This window comes from Macrobrachium rosenbergii, chromosome 48 (genome assembly GCF_040412425.1).
Source record: "Macrobrachium rosenbergii isolate ZJJX-2024 chromosome 48, ASM4041242v1, whole genome shotgun sequence".
NCBI lineage: Eukaryota > Metazoa > Arthropoda > Malacostraca > Decapoda > Palaemonidae > Macrobrachium > Macrobrachium rosenbergii.
The window spans coordinates 54034548-54057652 of NC_089788.1; the positions used below are offsets into that span (position 1 = coordinate 54034548).

The 23105-nt window shown below is 38.7% G+C and overlaps 2 protein-coding genes across 2 annotated transcripts in view; one reads left to right on the plus strand and one right to left on the minus strand.

Annotated features, from left to right (window-relative positions):
* LOC136831403 (uncharacterized) overlaps window positions 1-23105 on the minus strand; it is a 475267-nt gene that overhangs the window by 414187 nt on the left and 37975 nt on the right. The gene's annotated exons all lie outside the window — the stretch shown is intronic.
* Window positions 22407-22835, plus strand: LOC136831097 (uncharacterized). Its single transcript, XM_067091048.1, has one exon. It carries the CDS (start codon window positions 22407-22409, stop codon window positions 22833-22835), a length of 429 nt encoding a protein of 142 aa, XP_066947149.1.

The window sequence follows — 23105 nt, forward strand, 5'->3', positions numbered from 1 at the left end:
CATCAAATATAAGTCTCTTGAATTCAGAGAAATAACCAAATGGCACCTTATGCCATGATGTTTACGAATACTAGACTGAATAAATGTATTGTTTAATCAAACTGCCATTTTTATCGAAAAGTAGGCTAAACCTAAAACTTCATTCATTCAGACACGCAGGCTTGAGGTCTAATTAGAAAGGAGGAAACGGACAAGTTTTTCAACATATTTCTATCAAGGCTGAGCAGGAACAGGGTTTCAAGTGGTACTGGTAACTCCTGTGGGTTTCTTATTTAGGTAAGAATTACTTCCCTGAAAGACAGTTATTTTATGCAAAATTGTAAAATAAAATATATATTTTTTTTTTATTTCAATAGCTGCAGTAATTATATTCTAAAGATTTTTAATATAACGATATGCCAGACAGCTACAAGTCAGCCAGTTTAATAAAAAAGAAATGAATAGCCTAAACCACCCTAGCTTTCTAGACAACTCTTTAGCAGAGAAATGGCAGAGTTCGCGGATAATCAGCAATCAAAAGTGTATATATTAGGTTGAAGGCAATAGGTTCTCTCAGAAATATCACATGAGACGAAGGCTTAACGGTCCAGTTACGTTCACAGTTTAACTGGCGAAGGTAAAAAGACTCAAGGAAAATGTACTGTTGACATGATTTTCAGTAAATGTTGGTAACTTCGCACCGCAATTTCATAAAGATAAGCGTTCAGGAAAGGCATCTTATTAAACTTTCTAAAGTACATTGCATAGTTGGAGGCGCTCGCTATTACCTATCAATTATGTATTGTATTGATTCGTTTACCGGAGCTTAATTTTGGTGACCAATGGGACACTTCCCGTGCCCCATTTTGTTTCTTCTTCACGCACGGTGGTTCCCAATCAGGCCCTGGCAAAACCTCGTTAGGCTTTAAGCAATTGATTTATTTCACACAAATACTGGTGTCAAATATCAAGAGCTTCAAGCAACAGAAGGTCCTTTCACGATATTACAACAAACAGTCTGCTTAGTTATATTTAAAGAATCATTAAAAAAGTGTTAAAGCGTTCAAAACACATGACAATATATGGGAAAACCATATTTCTACAGTTTCCACATAAGGCTCTTAAACCCTAGCCAGGTGACATCGCATGAGTATTCCTCCGTATAGGCTTCGAGACCACTGCTTGAAGTACGCTCAGGACACATCCCTTAACTGTTCTTAAAACTAACGCGGGCTATGCAAGCTATAGTTTTGGCACTGAATTCTAACATATGCCGCATCTGCCCTGGACTGTCGCAACAATAGCCGCATAATTCCCAGATCTAATATTGTCAGATATCTTTAAGGTGTTGGGGTTGAAGATATGCGGCAAAATCCCAGACGTCCAAAGATTCTAGTATTTCGAGTCAGGTATTGGTGTCAGTTTCGAAAAAAATACTTAAAAGGTGGCGTGTGCTGATAGGAAGCGGTACAATTTTCTTCTTATTCGGAGAAAAACTGATGGTGCACAATTACTTTAGAGCTCCTTATTTTGCCAGAAAGTGAGATCAGAAACTTTCACTACACTAAAAATACAAATTCATGTCTATGTGCAAGCAGAGAAAGCCATTTCATTTAGGAAAAAGGACTTCTTGACACTTCACGCTATAATCATTGGGTAATACAATGAGAGAGAGAGAGAGAGAGAGAGAGAGAGAGAGAGAGAGAGAGAGAGAGAGAGAGAGAGAGAGAGACTAGTTAAAATTAGATACTAACAGACTGCATAAATTTATCCAGTTCTGCTCCCGCCATGCATAATGAGAAGTTCACTGCACTACCATGTTTTGAGAAGAGATACCTACTGAGTTTAAGGCGCTTCTAAAACTGTAAGCAAATGCGTGTGAAAAAGTAAATCAATAAATCTCTCCATCCCAGAACATTACATAAATTAAAGTACGACCATTTATAAGAACTTTTCTGCGAGGGTTTTTCCAAGCTACCTCGGGCCCTGTTGTTCACAAATTGCACTACAATTAGAGTAACATGTCACCTCCAAAGTATTGGGTTTCTGCAACCAATTTCAGTACGGAGAATCCTGCCATCCATATCTGGCTTTGTAAATAAGATATACAATAAATTCCACGTCATCTGTAAACTATAAAACTTATCTCACAATACAAAAAGCAAAAGGCTGGTAACATGATGGTAACTGTAGTTATTGCAGTTATCACTGATAATTTTGTTGTAAGCTTTAGTACGATGAACAACCACCATAACTATTACCGATATAAACGACGCAATACTAACGCTCATGAATATATAATTTCGTTGCTTATCACAACATTATCTTGTATGCTGATACACACGTAACGTAATGGACATGTGTCAGCATAAACGCCTCTTATTTCCTGCCATTGATAAGCGTTGTAAAACAATTACTAAGCGACCGGAACTTGTCACACACAGGATACTAATCTGATTAACAATAAACTTCGTACGTAAATAGTCAGTGAAAGTTTTTACTCTCAAACTACGCTTCAGACTTAAAATTGATAAGGCATAAAATAGAGCGCGACATTCAGAGTTACGGACGTAAAAGACCCCTAGCTCTCAGCTTGGCGTTGGTATCTGGACTCTTACTGGAACTGCAACGAAGCTGCTCTCAGACAGATCTCGTACAGATTTTCCACTCCTTCAGGTGGATGGGACTCTGCTGAAGCTTTAACTATTCTAGGTGTAACTTTTGACTCGCATCTCACTCTGGAGAAACATCTAATGAAAGTTTCAGCAAATGCCGCACGAAAGTTAGATATTGTTCGTAAGGCCTCATATAGGATAATTATAACATTGATAAAATCAATGCAACATATTTTATGTCATTGTCCTTCCCTTACTAGAATACTGTTCTCCGGTGTGGATGTCTGCTTCTGCCAGAGATGTCTCTTAGATAGAGCGGTTCGTGGTGGTAGGTTGCTGTTTCCTAATATTAACAGTTATGAACTTGGACCGTCGACGGACGGCCTCTTGTTTGTCACTTTTTCGTGAGTTGTATTTTAATAGAGATCTTTCACATTCATAATTAATTCCTGACCCCTCTTCCTGCCGATAGCAACCAGATTCGCTGAACAGCAGCACCAATATGCAGTCAATGTGCCTAGCCGTCGAAATGGTCAGTTCCAGGTGTCCTTTAGCCCTCACACTGTTGGACTGTGGAACAGCCTCCCTTCAGAGGATGTCGTGCAATTGGACCTTCAAAAGTTCAAGCGAAGATGCATTTTCATACATTTTTATCAATTTATTAATTCATTTTTTTCTTTTTAAGTGCGATATCCTCTTTCTATATTGCTTTACCTTCTCTCTTACTCTCTAATGAACACCATATTCTTTGGAAGCTGGAATTTTAAGTCAGTGGCCTCTGTGGGCTTGTTCCATATGAATGGGGTTCATCTTCTGAATAATAATAATAATAATAATAATAATAATAATAATAATAATAATAATAATAATAATAATAAACGACCCCGTGAGGGTGGTTCTTCTTCAACTAAATCACACCAGAGACAGACTCAAGCAGTATAGATTGATGGACGTCTGTGGATTCATAGAAAGAAATAAAAATAAATGTAATTTTAAGAGTAAATTAAAACCTGAAGCTTTCATATTTTTACTGAACTCCTTTTATACTTTTGAGCAATTGATTTGTGCGTTCATGCATCTCACCCCTTAAAGTATTCAACTATTTGAACATATTTTGGGTAATGACAACACTGATTTGACAGTGTTGTATGTTTAAAGGACGTAAGTATAATGATTGTTTTATAATCTTAGTTTTATATTTTAACCCAACTTCGTAATGGGTACGTATGCTTAACACGCGAGCAACACTGTACCGCGTAATTGGTGTTCTTTGTGATTGTATAGCCTATGGGTGAAAAAAAAAAACTACAATAATTTCAACAGAAACTGATGGGCTTACATTCATTTAGGGTGTATGAGCTACATGTAATTTTCTTGGAAGATCATTATCCATACAAAATACTGTATAACCTTTATATATAGGGTTAGACCTGTGTTGCAGGTCATACAGTGTTCGCTTTACTGATTCCAATAACAACTCTTAGTTAATGGCATCCGTCATTGTTCGATTTATTTCGTGAACTCAACTAGATTTAATACCAAAATCAGCCACTGAGATACCTTAACCTCGAAGGAATCTGTGTTTCTTTGAATTAATCGTCACCTTTACAAACATTCCAACATTTCTTTGTCAGACACTGAAAACCTGCTTGCCAAATCAGAAGAATTTAGGACATTTAATTTTGAGCTGCTTGAAAGGTAGAGAATTGCAGCTCTCATATTAAGTCTTCGCGGAGCTAAAAATCAGAGAATATAAACAATTCAGAGTTACTTATAAAGTTTGTTTGCATACATTTTTATAGTGCTACAACCGTGATAAGGTGATACTTCATAATTTTCCTTACACAGTAATCCAAGGTTTCCCGTAGCAGACCAGTGAAGTCGCCGTGGACATGTCACCACTGCTTATTCACTTTATGGCAGCCGTCTGAAACTGATTTCCCAACTCCAATGACAATGAATATGAAGTTGGTAACTGGAGGTTTGGAAACGATCAGTACAACTCTCACTCCAAGATGGTCAATATCACAAGAAGGTGAAATACGAGCACGGTGATTATTTATACACGGAGAGCGCTCAGAAACTTTATGCGAACCCAGTTCCTCCTTCATCTAGACACTGCAAAGTCATCAAAATGAATTTCATTACATTAATTTTGTTAATCTGCTAAGACTCGAATATTTCTATTTTCTGTGCTGAGACAAGTAAAAATATATATTTTTTGTATATTCAGGCCAACCGATTATCACCCTCACATCTAATTTACAAATTTCCACAAGGGCAAAGAAACTAAATAGATGGCAAAACTCCTACATCACAACTTTTTTCCGAAGAAGCGACACAATAACAATTCGTCCTCACGTTCCCATCGAGACTCCGGATTTGGAGAGAGAAAATTTCTCTCTTGAATTTCACTTAGTGTAACCCTAAACTTGGATTTTTCAAATAATATACAAGTCTCTGTATAGCACCATGATAACAGCTGTACAAAGGTGTGCGCGTGGATGCGCAGACATGCTGCACATATATAGGAGTGAAAAGACGCTTTCTGCCTCAGAGAGCAGACCACCCCTCCATCGTAACGGACAGTGTCTGTTTGAAAACAAAAAAGGTGCGATGGTGGGGGCTTGAGGAGAGGGAAAAAAAAAAAAAAAAAAAAAAAAAACCATCGGAGGGTGCTAATACCGAAGATCAAGAACTGGACTGATGTTTTCCCCCAGTAGCCGAATCCTGATCACGACAGGCGCCGTCTTCAACATCTGCAGGCCCAATCAATAAAGAGAGAGAGAGAGAGAGAGAGAGAGAGAGAGAGAGAGAGAGAGAGAGAGAGAGAGAGAGAGAGAGAGAGAATGGAATATAGAATTTAGGCCAAAGGCCAAGCACTGGGACCTATGAGGTCATTCAGCGCTGGAAAGGAAATTGAGAGTAGGTAGGTTTGAAAGGTGTAACAGGAGGAAAACCTCGCTGTTGAACTATGAAATAACTGTTAGGAGAGGGTGGATAGCATGATGGAAGAAAGATAATATGAATGGAGGTAGAGTAAAAGGAATGAGAGAGAGAGAGAGAGAGAGAGAGAGAGAGAGAGAGAGAGAGAGAGAGAGAGGGTTTATTAACTACAGGTATGAGTTATTTATACCTACCAACATATAATAATGTTCGGGTAAAGATTATCATGAAATAAGCAAAATCAATTTTCCTTTCACTACAACAATTTTTGTAAATATAAAACTCCAGTCAAATTTAATTCAACAATTTTTGTTTATATTTTAGTTTCCGGGTGCAATGACGCTTGCTGACACGTTGCACCTGATGACTGGAGAACCACTCAAGCCAGGCACCGCCAATTAGCCTGCGTCAGCAATACGACTCGACATCAGTTAAGAGCAAAATGCGCTACAAAACAAAAACAAGGTCATCCTTACAAACTTTAAAGGCTCGCCTGAGTCATGAAGAACATAAGTACTTCAACGTGACCTAAGTAGCCATATGAACTGGGATTTAAATAATATACGAAAACTGATTACTTTTGTGATAACATTTTGCTGAAGACGGTGTTCGAACGAATTCTCACCCGGTGTTTAATATCTACATTATTACTTTTTCATGAACACAAATTTCCAAAGAATTAAACCATTCGTTGCGGGGAAGGGCCAGTTTGGCTTAGGAACTGCTTAGCGTCGGAGGACCACTTCAGCTTCGATTTGAAGGTCCCATGAGACCTAATTGCGCAATGGCGCAGGCGGCTCTGTCACTTATTTCGTACGGGATTTCTTTAATGCTGCAATAGGGCTCGCTTTCAGTAGGATTCCACTCTGATTTGAGAGAGAGTACCAAATCTTTCAAGATGGGGTGTGTCTTCAGACCTTGCATAAAATTTTGAAATTGATTTTATTTCTTAACCTCCCACAGAAATGGAAGCAGCTTGTGAAACGATTTTTTCACAAAAAGGAAAGCATAAAATCAACGTACCGTACGTGGATATTTGATGGTGAAGGATAAAAATAGAAACGATTCTTATTATATACTTGGTGGTGCTGTGAATTTCGTAATCTGGTCACTGTAAAGACAGTTTTAAAATCTTGTTTTGCCAGAGGGAGCGGACGATGTTGTTATATGGTTTGAAAATAATGACGCACTTGGACGAATAAGGGCGGCTTTGCGTAATGATTGTAATTAGGATTTCCACGCACGCATAATGCAGCAGACGATATAGGCAGGGGATGGAAACGTCACTGAAGAGCTCATATTGCGCTTTCTTTATAGCATAACTGAAGAGTTAGGAGTCGAGCAAGGCAAGTCACCAACCAAACTGAATGCTACTGCTGCTGCTGCTGCTGCTGCTGCTACAGACTTCGCGGGGAACAATCTAAAAAAATAAAAATAAAAAATAAAATAAAATAAATAAATAAATAAAACAAATAAATCGTGAAGATCGGACCACCGAGGTGATGACAGAACATCAGCATCAAAATGTTTTAGATTATCTTTGTGGAGTAGCACATAATTCATCTCTGGTAAATTTTGTCATTCTTTTAACAATGTTTAAAATAAATCCTTAAACTCTTTTTAATTTTACATTTACTTCTGATCCTTCATTTAAGCGTGAAACCTATATTTAATTATACATCTAATAACATCATTATTTTGCTTCCTCAACAAAATCGCTTGAGAAACAAAATGTATGTTTTCTGTCGGGGATTTTGAGCTTGTCGGCATATTGGCTGTTTGATATTCTGGCCACGGGATTGTGGCATTCCTCTGTCCGCCCCCATATATATGTACACACACACACACACGCACACACATCAATATTATATATATATATATATATATATATATATATAAATATATATATATATATATATATATATATATATATATATATATATATATATAAATATATATATATATATATATATATATATATATATATATATATATATATATATATATATATATATATATATATATATATATATATATATATATGACCATTTATCACATCACCGTGATTCATATAGAATAATCAGAAAAAGCATAAACGTCTTCTTATCATCCAATTCACTCTACCTCGGGACGGGACGGTGGACTTATTATCAATCTCTTAAAATTCCCCTTCGGTAACATATATGAAAATATATTACTTCCGAGGTAGAGTGAATTGATATTGGGGCGACGTTTGTAGCTTTCTGATTATATATATATATATATATATATATATATATATATATATATATAATAATAATAATAAAAGGTACTACATATATTCAATGAATTTCAGGTCAGCTACACCCGTTCAGCTACTGACTGTCGTCAGAGAATTTTCTAGCGCGACGCGTCGCTACCAGCCCAAAGAACGACTCATCGGACGCAAAAATGGAAACCTTCCGGTAAAGCCAATGAAATGATTCATCCTCGTGCCCAGGAACAAATTCGTCGAATGCAGCGAACCAACAAAGCATTCTGCTGAACCAACAAAGCATTCTGCTCCAGCAACCTTTTGGGTTCCCTAAAATTCTAAATGTACGATGAAATGTTTCGCATTTCTTTGGCCAACAATTTACAGGTTAAACTTAACATTTCCATGAAATCGTGACCAAATAACGAATGATGGCAGAGATAAAAATAATCTCCGATAGTGAATTTCATAATACTGCATTGGTAACAAGCGTGATAACCAAATTAAGAGACGAAAGAAAACACCAAGTAACCAAACGACTCCTCTGCCTAGTTTGCTTTATGAATAATATTTTGGTCCTTGTTCTCGAGAGATTAAGCCCTCTCTCTCTCTCTTTCATATATACAGTATGTGTGTGTGTGTGTTTGTGTAAATCTTCATGTACCTTCAATATTTCTGATATAGTTCGCATCTAACTGAACACTGGACACAGCAAGTGAGCGAACACTACAGTAACACCTCCAAATATCTCTGCGCAGAATGAACGTAGGCACGAATGCAAGCGCATGTGCCCTATAAACTATGGGACAAGAGAACCAACGACCATTTTCTAAGATTACGTGTTAGGGTCGGTAGAGGGGTCGACACTTTCACTTCCATGAAATTCTTTCTTTGGGTACAAATTTACATATTGTGCTGTTATTAGTATTTACAGTTATATTAAAATCTTTGAAGATTAACTACCCCATGAATCAAAATAGCAACTAGCGCCATATGACGCCCAAATATTAAGTTTGTTAGGATGTGTTGCTCATACTGATATTAAATAAAACATCCTTATTTCACACTTGGTTACGGTGGAAATATTCTGGATGATGAAAGAATCCCCAGAGCCTCTAGACCCCAACAAGGTTAACATGTGCCCTGAAGTAGGGAAACTAGTCTCGTCATGGGAACCTGACACATGTGCTCTTTGAATGACATATATCACAGATTCGGGTATTTTCTTCTTAACAGAATAGCATTCAGTATCTTATACAGCCAGCTATCTATAAACTATTATTGAATCAATATCTTAGACAGTTATCTATGACCTGATATTAAAATCCAGGAAAGCAGCTAACACGTACGAACCGGGTGTTTCTTACAATACACTTGTACTGGAATTTCCCGTTTCCCAGCAGAGAGTTATAACTTTTCATTGCGTTTCAGTTCGGAGATAACTACGCTGAAAGAAATATATTTACCCTTGGTTCTAAAATGAAGATCATTAAGTCATTAACGAGAAACACTTGTTAGAGATGTGGATTACAATGGTAGCAAAGACACTTACCGTAAACAGAAAACCCATTTTTCGAACCAAGTCACCGACCAGGCTCAAAGACACATAGACTTTGATGTTAAAGTAAATAACCATAAGGCTGTTCGATAGCTTCTCCGAAAAGTTGCGCTCAACACTCTCCCTTGGCCCCTACAGTTTCCTCCTTTTTTATTTATTTCACCACATATTCTTTATTGCAAACAAAGGAATCCTCCTACCACCTCTCAAACAACTTCGCACGATCCAATCCTACTGTGCTCTCCTTAGGAGCCTCAACGGTAAACTGACATAACCTGCCCCGTGCAGACTCAGCAACCGCAGCCGCTGGGCGACATTCCCGAACCCCAACCACGGTGGCGCCTCAAGGCAAATCATAAGTTGGCAACTCTCTCTTGAGTTGCCTAAAAGACTTCTTATCCGCAGGTTTCCTGTTACTACACTAATATACTCTTTCCTGATGATACCTTTTCCGTGATTAAAACACACCTTTCTGGAGAGAACATCTTGTGGAAAATAACGGGAATTTATCAGGACTCATGAGATGCTCCGCGTACGGTACACTTATCGAATGGGCAACGGCGACGATGATGACTCAACATGTTTATGTGCGGTAAACCCCTGATTGTTCCCTAACTATTGTGCACCTCCTGGCGATTTAACCGTATAAAACTAAATGGAAGTGAATACTTTCCCCTATGAAGTTTTCTTTTTTTGTAAATTGTTATAATATCGAGGCATGAGGTAATATCAGTAAGTCATTAGATGCTGGGAATACCGCAAAACCATGCAAGTGTCTCTTTTACGATGGCGGCGTCTTGTTAGTGTGATGTTCATGAGATCAGTCATTTTCCAGCAAACAGTTGAATTATACAATATGAACATTATCACCTACTCTTCGAGATCATAAAGGAAATTCAAGAACTTTATTCCCAAGCATAGCCTACTATTCTTTCCCTCTTCTGAACTGAAAAAAAGTTACCTTCCCTTCAAATCAGATTATTTTTCTCCTCGCCCTGAAATTCCTTACTCAGACATTGTATCTCAACACGATTCGCTTGTTCATTCACATTTAACAATCGATGATTTTCATAACTCTCAATCAAAAGTTTTGTTTTGATTCAATTTCCTAGCATTTTTTTTTTTACTTTCCGTTTGTTCGAGTCCTGTTTCTAGGGCCCTCCTGAAAGTCTTGTGTCTGTTTTTGTGACATAATATACATTTTCTATTATAACATCAGCACCTTGACAGTTTCTATACGTGTGTGACTCATTCCTTTCTCTTGATCATAACTGCATCATGTCAAACAAATATATGACAAAGATAATATTCACATCCTTCACAATCTCGTTTGTGTAAATACATGCATATTTGCAGATTTATACAATTATGTCTAAAAGATGAGAGAATAGGAAACGAATAATATTGTTCCCATAGATGTTTGACTTGAATCTCAAAGTTTCTGCATGACGCACGCCTTCGGCCCTGTAATACAGTATCCATGAATAGAGATTTGTTTGTTATATTCATGAATGAGTAGGCTGGGGTATGAATCTTAACCCTTTAAACTCGGAGTATGATAAATAGTCAATCCAGAACACTGCTTTACATGCAAATGGTATCATTTTTTAAATGCCAGTGAATCTTTTTAAGACTTTAGGTGTAATTATGATAAGACATTGACTTTTGAAGCATGGGCAATATTGGGTCCTTGTTTCTCAAATGTTGGTATCTTGCGGAAATGTTTTTGAATGTTTCGTGAATAAGCTATTATATGTAAGTTTTTCAAATACTATTTTCTTCTTCCTCGTTTGGAGTACTGCTCCCTAGTGTCGTCTTCGGATGCTGATTGCATCTCAAACTGTTGGGCAGAGTTATGTCATCAGCCAAGTTTAATTTGCCAACTCTTAATATTGATTTGCGGCACAGACGTAAAGTGAGTTCATTACGTTTGTTGCATAACGCATATTACAATGACAAACACCCTTTGCAATCTGCTTTACCTACTGGTTTTGCTCGCAACACTAGGCAGGCTGCTGCTGCAGTGTTGTTTTATAGTATCGGGGGTTTAATACTACTCAATTTTCTAGGTGTTTTATTTTGACTACAACTTAATTGTGGAATAGTTTTCCTAGTGCAGCTGTGGATTCTTCTGACTTCAGATGTTTAAGCAAGGAGCAAATTCATCCCAGCTTTCTGCTGACGTCTCCACCCTGTGTACTGGTTTTAGTTTAAATTCCTCATATTTATTTATCACCTTTCCTTTAACTTGTCTCTGCAGGTCCATTTCTCTGAACTGTCTTGGGTTTATAGTCTGTTGACTTGGTACATAAGAGTATTCAGCTGATGACTTACAGAAAGAAATAAAATACAAAGCAGCGGAAGAGGTGGCAGTCACATTCTTCAATGGATATATTTGTTGTTATGGGGTTCTTGAGGTGTTGATTACAGATAATGGAGGAGAATTTGTGAACAAGACGTGAGAGAGTCTTGTGGATGTACGCATTTGAAGGTCACTATTATTCCCAGACCAGAAGCTAATGAGCTGTGTGAACGAGCAAATAGGAAGGTTATTGAAGCTCTCAGAATGACTGTAGGGGGGGAATGATGTAAATTTGGATCGAAATATTCCACACCTGTCCCTTGCTTCATCCACTCGGGCTCTGATAATCAGAGCCCTGATATTCCCACGTGGTTGCTTTGAGCCTAAGTCTTCATTTGTGGTGAAGCCCTTAATTCACGCCCTCCCTGCTGGCACTGAAGGCGAGGTCCCCTGTCTCCTATGGAAAGGAAATGTGCCAAAAGCGAGGTTTTGAATCAGTCACGACCCTATTATTATTCTACTGAACTTATTTTCCTTTCTAAAGAGTGATCTTTTCATGAGACCTGATTTGTTTAGCGCAGTGAGTAAATTATTTCAGTTCCGTTCATTTTATGTCTAGAATTGTGCTGCTTTGGCAATCTATGTGCAACCCCAATTCCGTAATTCACTATGTAAATTCGTGACAAACCAATGCATTCTCGTTGGCAGACGGAGTTGCTAGCTGTGAAATCAAGCGTTCACCTCTGTGCTTGCACCGTGTTACAACTACTGCCCCTCACCCAACGGTGTCCTACGAAGTGGATTTTTCGCATTATTGTTATTTTTTAACTCACTGTAATTTTAGTTATTTGACGGGAATCTGTTTTCATCCTGTCTGGTCGTGGAAATTCCCCATTCTTCTGAATTAGTTTGTTAATATAAACACAAGTGATTTTTAGTGAACCAGATGTTTAGCTAAACTCTCCCCATTGAAGTAAAGCCTTCAGCTTAACCCTTCTTCTTTATGTTTGTTACCTGAGTCTGTGCCTGTAGTCAGAATTGAACCCATGTGGTAAGTTCCCCATTCTTCCCCAGGTAAGCTTGAACAATATATATATATATACTGTATATACTATACCACCCATGACCCAATGTTGAAAATTTCGGGCCAGTTAGGGTTGCATGTCGTTGTGATGAAAAAGTAGCATTTCCATACCTTCGTATATATATCCAAAGGCTTCAGAGCCTGGGGATCGTCTTGAAACCTTCAGAAGGCCCCAGAGGCCTTGAGAATTCCCAGAAGCCTCGGAATTCCCTCGAAGAAATCTTTGAAACCTTTCGTCTCCAGGAAGAACCAACTCCGATTCCTTCTCCAGAAAGCACTGTTCTTAGTATTGTGCAAGAAACTAAAGGCTGAGAGATTCTTGATTCCCAGAAGCCTTCAGAATTCCCAGATGCCTTCGAAATTCCCAGAAGGACTCCTGGAGAGATGCCCATTGCACTAAAACATCTTCGTGAAGACGTCTTCACAGCTCCAGGATCCTTTGAAGCCATCTTCAGCTCCTGAAGCATTCCTGGAGAAACACCCATTACTGTAGATTATAACGTCTTAAAGTCTTAAAGAATCCACGATCCTGTGAGGCCAATTTCAGCTCCTGAAAGATTCCTGGAGAAATACCCATTGTATTATAATATCTTCCTGAAGATGTCTTCATGACTCCAGGATCCTGTGAAGCTGTCTTCAGCTCCTGAAGAACTCCTGGATAAACACCCAATGGATTATCATGGCTTCTTGAAGAAGTCTTCAAGAATCCAGCCGTCTTCGGCTCCTCCTGCTGCAGCCTCGCGAACCTCGAAGTGTGCCTTCAAAATTCTCAGAAGCCTCTGGGATTCCCAGTGTGCATTCAAACACACAAACAAGACAGAGTTTTAGTATATATATATATATATATATATATATATATATATATATATATATATATATATATATATGTATATATATATATATATATATATATATATATATATATATATATATATATATATATATATATATATATATATATATACTGGCAGTCCTCGGTTTATAACGTAAGTTCTGTTCTTATACCGCATCATAAACTGAAAATTGTCATAAATTGAAAAATTGTCAAAAATCCAAAGAAAACCTTACTTCTAATGCTTTTGGTGCTCTGAAACGATGTAAGCTGCATTTTTATTGAGTTTTTCATTAAAAAAAAAACTCAAAATTTTGATTATTCTGCCGCTTTGGAGCCATATTTCTTCCGTGGAATCAGCATCATAAGTCCTAAACATGTGCTGTAAACCGGGAAATAATTCTGATGAATATATTTGAAAAATGTCGAACCGAATGTCATATGCTGACCAAGTAAACTGGGGACTGCCTGTATATATATACTTCAAGTCTCTTTGGACAACAGGAAAACTATGTGATGACCTGTCAGTGGCTCTTCGCGGCAAGTGCATTTGTCCTAACATTGGAATTTGCTCAGTCGGATGCAGAGAATATTTGATCGTGGTCTGAGCACATGGAAACAGCATGTTAGAGCATTGAACCGATGCACCAGAGGTGCCCAGGTTCCAGTGGGATATGTGTGAGTGTGTGCAATCTCCCATGAGATATTTATGAGAGGAACAGTGACTCTCACAGGGGAGACTGCTGCATTATTGTTAATATTTATCACACGGTTTGCATTGCAAGGGTTTTAGAACGCACGAGTTCCTTATTTTGTCCTATACTTTTGATTTTAAATAGTTTTGCCTCACTTCATTTAATTTTGCCACTTTTATGTGTCATATATATATATATATATGTGTTGATATATTGTCATTTTTTTTTTTAGTAAATCTAATACTCTTTCCTTTCAATCGTTCTCTATCTTTCGTAGCTTTTCCTGCCCACTGTAATGAGGGTTCATGGATTCTCTGATATATGATCCAAATTATTAACACAAAAATACTTTCTGACTGATTGGATTTTGGTTCCAAAAAGCCATTCATTCTCTTCAATCGGGCCAAAATTTAAATCCTTGGTGGACACTACAACAGAAAATAATGCATTTATTGAAAAACGAAGGAAAATTAGTACCAAGTAATTACAAAACTGTTTTATAATAAACATATTTGCGCATCATCACCAGATCAGATTCACATCATAAAAGCCAGTTATCAGTTTAATGATATCAAGAGCCACCAAATTGGTATGAAAATACTAGGAGTTAACATTACCATGCTCTTTTTACATCCTTTTAATATTCACAAACCATCATATGCTCACATTAAACACAATGAAATTCTATACAGTACTCACAGTGAAATTCTAGACAGGCAAAACTATCGAGGTGATACAAAAGGAAATACCAATCCCTTTGTATTTTGAAGTAGCATACAGAGACAGTAAACTTCATAAAAAAGAAACTTCTGGAATGTCTATCCAACATCGACCTGGGTAATGCAAACTGAATCATTTCTGGCATTACACTTCAAAAAACCCAAATTGCTAGTATAGTATGGCATAATCATGAGGAGAAGCATCTCTAATAAATATGTTTGCATAGAAATACAAGAACCACTTATGTAAAAGGTCAAAAATGTTGGCAAACGTCATGTTTTATTACTTCTTGGTTTTCTGCTTGGTACTTTCATTTTTTTAGAGGAATGTGTGAGAATATAGCAGTTCCTGTAATATGGCAACATTATTCACATAATGATTCTATTTTGAAAGATATCTCAGTCGTCTGTATCTGTAACAGCACAAGTAAAACGTCTCTTTGGGATTTCAGATATTTGAAAACATATCTCAGGGCACTTAGAATTTTGCATTAATCTTGTAATTTACTATACCGCGCTTTGAGTAATAAATTTCTCCTATGCTTAAATTAAGTTGGAGAGCCATTTTCATACAGTGATACCACTATAGTTCTACAAGCAGTTTCTTCTTAGTCCCTTGGAACACGCACTAACCTAATGAAAGTAAAATTTTTGCCGACATCTACAGCAACTGAATACAGTACACACAGTTTTTAGGACAGTAAACTCAAAATATTTCCCCACTCTGTAAACTGTTAATTAAAAAACAGGCTCTGCACAACTTTAAAATGCATGCATTCAGCTAATTAAAATATCGTGTTGTCTTATCACAAAGAACTGTAAAAATTATAATAGATCTAGTTTCCAAGATACAATACACTGGTTTGCTAGAACTGCCAATTTTGCATGTAGGAATGGCCAACTAGAATTAGTCATAAATTCTTATGAGTTATACTTGAGTTGCAAACAGGAGGCCTGCCCTGTGACTGTGACTCGGCGAAGGGTAAGGAAACAGTCCTGGGTGGAATTCTCTTGTTGTCATGATATGAAAAGCAACAACCTTAAATTCAGGAAATGATTATGAATCTTTTACATGTAAGAAATTTAAAGCCTTTTTGTTCATCTCACGGATCTTGTTCAACAAGAAGGTCAAGATTTAGGATGACATAATATACGAAAATAGTGGAAAGCTGAAATTATTCCTGACGTGTTTAAGCGCCATAACTACTCAAAGTTATTGATGGCTATAGTAACAAATGAATTGTAGATAAAATACTTAGATATGATTGATGCTCACAAAGAATGAGGAGCAGTCTGTAAGATTTAAACTTCATACTGGGTAAACCGAAAATATTGCTGATTTTTTTTTTGGGGGGGGGGGTTGTTTCTATCAAAATAGAGTATGTTGAAGTCAATCTCCATACTGAGTGCCGATTTTATTGACGCTTAGAATCAGTTTTTTTTTTTAGTTAGACATGACGACTTTACACCAACTCCTGATTTTAGTAAGATATCGACGAGTTTTACGTCTTTCACTCTGTTGGGCAATTAGGGAGATACCTAAATAACAAGTAGCTTTTGTGATTTGGGTGACATTAGCAGGTGATAAAGTACTGTTTCTTACAAAGCCATATCATAACAGAGTTAAGACTTGGAATTAGAAGCTAAAAATATTAGGTCTTATAGAGCTGGCCCATACGGGTTGTTCTTGTAAAATGAATAAGATTAATTTCCTGAGAAGTTACAATTTCGTAAATTATTCATAACTAGATGGACTAAAAATGCAGAAAATTCTAACTTAAATCCCTTAAAGGGTCTGTATCCAACACTTTTCATTTGAGTCAGAAGACATTTGGACAACACAAAAAATGTTTTATTATTGGTGTTGTATTAAATTCTCTACATGTAGGAAGAGTCAAGAAGGGTAGTCATCAAGTAACTTTGCATTGAATGGGTGTGTTCAGTTCTCAGAAGAGAAAACACCACATTTTTTTCCTCACTGTATACATGACTGCTACAACCCTACTGTGCGTATAATCCACTTTTTAATTTGTTATTCTTTATATGGTCTAATCCTGATGCTCACTGTTCAATTATCAAAGCGTAAAAAAAGATTAAAACTAAACCTCCCCATCCATATTTCTGTACACTGCTTCACTGTATACACAAACTGAAAATAAACCACAATCTGGGAACCTTCAGGAACGTCTCAAAATCCCCTTAAAGATTTTAAACCATCCCCAGATTTTAATGTCTTGTCAAGAGTTTCGTAAATGGCCATTTCCCCAAAACATATGAGCTTTTATTATTGACTGAAAAACTGCTAGTTGATATTACTTTAATTTCATTTATCCAAGGTCCAGCTGCATGTTCTACATCAATGTACTCTTTGATGACATAAGTTTGATATTGTGGGTGCAAACTGGTAAGCAACCTTGAAATGTAGGCAACATCTCGCCTACATATTCAGAACAAGGGATAGGATCTCACAAGGTTTCCTTCATACCCAAAGTGTAAAGATCTTCATAGAAGTGCACTAACAACATCACTCTTTCACATTATCGGATATCTGAATATAAACGACAAAAGAGACTATAAAACAATAATCTCCACCACATGGAATGAGGTGAGGATTAACAAGCCTAGTGACAAAATCCCTTTCCATATACTAAAAAACTTTGTTCCATGAAATTTGTTCTTAATCCAATTCTGCTCCAGCTGGTAGTCACTGTCCAAACCCTAATTATTTATTACATGTATAGCATAAATTCATATAACTATATTGCTTAATTACACACTACTATTCAAAATAAAAGACCTTATATCCCAGATAGCAAAATTAAACACTGGCCATAATCTCATACCTTGTACAATAAATGTTTGTACAATTCTCTGACACTTTTATGCTGAAGGTTTTGTAATAACAGCTGAACCAAATATACACACAACAAATTTTCATCTAGAATTCAAACATAGTAGGCTTAACAGAAAAACTGCTTTAAATATTGTATCCTGCTTATTCTGAGAAATGATACTACAAGCTAACTGGATCCTGTGCCAACAATGAACCTGGGCTTGAAAAATGAACTGGCAGAAGGAAAGAGGTAAAAAAAAAAATATACTTGTATTAATGTTCCTGAAAACTGGAACTTCCTGTTACTACACTTGATTATATTTGTACGGAGTCATGTTGAATGCATGATTAAAAAAGCAGTCTAACGGATGAATGCTCATGAATCAAAACCGTGCAAAAGCGTAACATATTATATATACCAAAAATTATATAAAGTGAAAAGATTACTATACCTAGGCTATCTTCAAAACTCCAAAGGCAAAAATTTATTAGCTTAAACTCCACAAAACCCGGCTACAATCATTCTTTCCTACATCAACTTACTAATAAACTATGACCCTTCACAAAAACATCACTAGCTGGATAAAATCACTACTGCCTGAATATGAAGAATACATTAATATTCAGAAGAAAGATTAGAATTAGGTATATTGTACAAATATTAAGTCAACTCCTATTTGTATTCCAACCATTCATTCCAATTAAACTACAAATCCCCAGCATAGTCTTCACTCAACACTATCACACAAATACATAAGAAAGGAATGATAAAAACTTCCCGATTCCTCTGGCAGACGCCTAGCACAATGTAAGAATCCACACAAAATGGCACACTATATAAAGTTCAACATCTGTACAAATACAGTGTCAGTGCTGCAAATACAAAACAGTACTCATATAATACCAGCATAGCTTCTCCTGCTGTTGCATTGCTGCTCATATCAAATGCCACACACAAGACCTTATTCAAAGCTTATACAGAATATATATATTTATTTATTCAATATATGTACAACAGTCTTGTTCAAAAGGTGATGCCACAATCTGTGCAAAAGAAACTTTTCATATAAGGAATATTGTCTACAAGTCATGGATGCTGGTTTAAAAAAAATATCTTTTATGCAATGAATACAAGAATGCCCAATTCTGTTTACTTTCATCATCCATTTCACTGAAGCGTCGAAACTCGATAGAAAAACTGTTCTCATTGTTCATGGTGCAAAGTAATGAATGTGAAAGTAAACGGGATCACTGAAGGATTTTTGCATGTGTTTCTATCTTTTAAGTTAACCATTTCCTTAATAATTATAAAGGTGACGATTCTCAGCAAAATTTTTTTTTCCATATGTTTAAGAGATTAACCCTTTTTCAAAAACTAAATACACTGGTAATTATGACACAAAATTGCTTGGTATCTCACTAAAAGCTATCCAAATAAATATAGTCAACACTCAAGTGCTAGTGGATGTCGTGAGGTCTTCCAAGATTCCTTATTTTATTTTTCAAGATTTGTGTCATAATACTTGATTTCCAACATCGTCATCAACATTCATGTCCTGATGATTAAAGCTATCGGCCTGGAATGGTTGCGGGACCTCGAGAGCTCCTAAATTTCCATTCTTCAGCACTTCTTTTCTTTCTTCGTGGATACTGTCTCTCGTCATTGACTTCACGGTTCTGTTTTATCTCATTGCCTTCCTCATCCTGGTCATCCATCATATCCTCTGCCAACAATTTCTCCTCTTCACAATGGCTGCATCTAAAATTATCTGCATAAATGGGAAGGCAGTGTTATGTTTACTTAAGTTTTACATACACAATGATTATATATACACACACACACATATATATACTGTGTGTATATATATATATATGTATTATATAGTGCGTGTTTGTGTGCATGTATGTATATGTACACATACAGAAATGAGTTTTATGGATTACACTATAAGGAGATAATAACACGCAGGAGAAGAACAGCACAACATCAAGTCATTATTAACAACAAGCTTATGTGTAAGATAACATGACAAGCAAGTAAAGTTGACAACATATTACAACTTTCTTAGAAATAAGCTTAGCCATATAGCAGCTTAAGACCTTCACTGCTTCCACATTCATCACACGACACACTACAAGACAAGTGTCAGCACTACATATATAGATGGTGAAAGGAGAAGGCACAGCAGGGACGATAATAAATACTGAATGGGCAAAAGTGTACATACAATTATTCTACGATTAGATTTTGTATATAGATGTGATCACGTAATAATAACACCGTTTATATAATGCAAATTAAAATACAATGAAATTTAATTACATAAAGAAAAGCCACGTGACATCATATAATTATAACTTTGCCGCTAGTTTCCAGAACATAGGACATAGTAAAATATTTAAAGGTGAAGATCCGCAAGACATGGGATCCACAGGTCGGTGACCACCTTTCCGTCCGCATTCCTCAATGTATACCTGGCTTCCGAAAAATAACTCAGTCATACCCAAACCTGTCGTCTTGAATCTCACAGAGGAGTGAAAGGTAAACATGCGGTTTTGGCCCGGCCATTAATGGACTAAATACGGCGGCATTTACCTTCAGAGAGCCTTTAGCAGACTCAAAACGGCGACACAGTCTAGGCCTCTGAAAGCTCCTTCCTCAGAGAAACCCCATGCCATTAACGGACTAATAACGGCATCCCCGCAAGGGCACGTTTTGGCATTTCGAACGGTTTTGGGCCTTCACGACTCACGTTGACCACTCGAATTCTAACACCATTAGCGGACTAAATACGGCGCATACTTGCGTTTTGGTGTGTGACTGAAAAGATGGCAGAGTCTGAATTACAATGCAAATCCGGAAACACAGAAATCGTCTGTGTGCTCCATTCGCCCACAAAGCCAGATGCGGTGAAGCTCCCCCCGTTTTTGCGCCAGAACACAGTATGTTGGTTTCTGCGCACTGATGCTCACTTCCGCGTGGCGCGCATCACAAATGAGAAGACCAAGGCAGATGTTACCATGACGATGCAACCTGAAGAGGTCTTCAACAAAATCTCTCCATGGCTTGACTCACAGCCAGACAAGGTCACGTACTCAGCCTTGCGAGACAAGCTGATACAAACATATTCCATGCCCGTCCCCGGAAGAGCACAGCGCGCACTAGACCTGTTGACCCAGCCCCTAGGGGAAGCATCACCTAGGGATGCCTGGGACAAACTGCGAGGTCTGGTAACACTACCGGGTATTGACACAGACGGGCACAGGAAGGAAATCAGCCTGACAAAAACAATATTCCTGTGGCGCCTTCTGCAGGAGGCGAGGGGCCAAATTAAAGACGCAGACATCCTTCCCATGGATGAGCTGGTCGACATCGCACAAAAAAATCCATGAGGCCACTGCTAAAACCTTTCAACACCGCTGCCCTCGAGACTGCAGTCTGACAATGGAGGACGACGACCCAGAAAAACACAAACGATCTACAGGAGGAGGGCACTGCCGAGGAGCAGAGGGCACGGGCATACCCGCGTGGTGCTACCTACAGAGATTCGCCCCAGCGCCAAAGAACTGCAGATCCTGTTCCTTCACCAAAAACGAAGGGCAGCCACAAGTAACAGCTGTGGCCATGAAACGTCTCCTGACCAGCAGGAGTCTTCATCAGGACGAACATCAAAGCCGCACCTGCTGGTTGACATGGGGACTATGCAGTCGGTACCTTGAACGTCGAGGAGGACCACACCTGACAGCTGACTTACGCCCTCCTGTCAGTCGTGAAAGGAACCCCCATCCGCTGCTATGGAACCAAGACCCGCACAATCTCCATTTTGGGCCGCAGGTACCACTGGCCTTTCGTCATCGCGGAGGTCGTTCTCCTGGGCGCTGATTCCCGGGACACCACGACTCCTGGTCGATGTCAGCAGGCAAAGCCTCCTGACACTGAACCTGCCACTCCCCCACCACTTCAATGGAATGTGGGGATGCCTGCTGTCTGTTTCACAGCCTCCAACAATTACGCCGTCCTCCTTCAGGAGTTCCCAGAAGTTTTTAAACCAGAGCTCCACCAGTTGCCAGGTGCCGGGGCCAAGCATGGCATCTTCCACCACATAACTACAACGGGCCCCCCAACTCATGCCAAGTTCCTGACCCCCCAAAACTACAAGACGCTAAACAGGCTTTCGCCGGGATGGAACAAATGTGCTCAGATCAAGCCGGCCGAGCCTGTGGGCATCTCCTTACATATGAAAGAAGTCAGATGGCTCTCTGAGGTCTCAGGAGACTACTGTCAGTCCGAATTTAGTTACCACACCAGACCACTGACCCCTGCCGAACATGCAAGACCTGATGAGCGGCCTTCATGGGGCCAAGGCATTCACTAAGATGGACTTGCTTATATCATACTTTCAGGTTCCTGTGCATCCTGATGATGTGTTCAAGGCAGCCATCATCACACCGCTTGGGGGACATAGGACCTTTCTACTCCACCTTCGCCTCAGGAACGAGGCCACATTCCAACTCCTGATGGACACCATCCTGGGACCTGCCCTTCTGCATCAGTTTCTGTAGATGACATCCTTGTCTTTCTCCAAGTCCCCAGAGGAAAACTCTTCGCCATGTTCAAGGCCATCCTGAAACGCCTGCAGGAGAATGGATTAGTCATCAGGTTCGACAAATGCACATTCGGGGCGGAAAAAATAGATTTCCTCGGACATGAGAGGAGTACGCCCCATGGCCTCAAAAGTGAAAGTAATAGAAAAGAGTCTGATGCTGCAGACAATCAAGGCCCTTCAAGAGTTCCTCGGCATGGTGAACTACTATCACCGTTTCATCCCAGGCATCGCCTGCATCATGTATCCCCTGACAGCAGTCCTGAAGGGCAAGCCAAAAACTTTGACGTGGACGCTCCGCAGCAGCAGGCATTTGAAGAGACGAAGACAGCCCTCGCGAGTGCCACCACCTTGACGCATCATGACCCTACTGCTGCCCTGAGACTCACCACCGACGCCAGCAACATCGCCTGCGGGCAGTGCTCGAGTAAATAGTAGACGGCGCCCCCCGACCTCCAGCCTTCTTCAGTCACAAGTTGTTGCCGGCAGAGACCCGCTACAGCACCTTCGACAGAGAGCTGCTCGCAATCTACCAGGCCGTGCGGCAAGGGTGGGAGACGGGCGTCTATCCCGATGAAGACGTAAGTGTAGGAATCCAGGCCGGCCTGTAGGTGTTGGTTCTGTCCATGAAGGTCTTATGGCAGGGCGCAAACTTCTGTGCTAGTTCCCTCAACCTTAAGAGGGGGGTGTCTGTGCCGCTGGCTG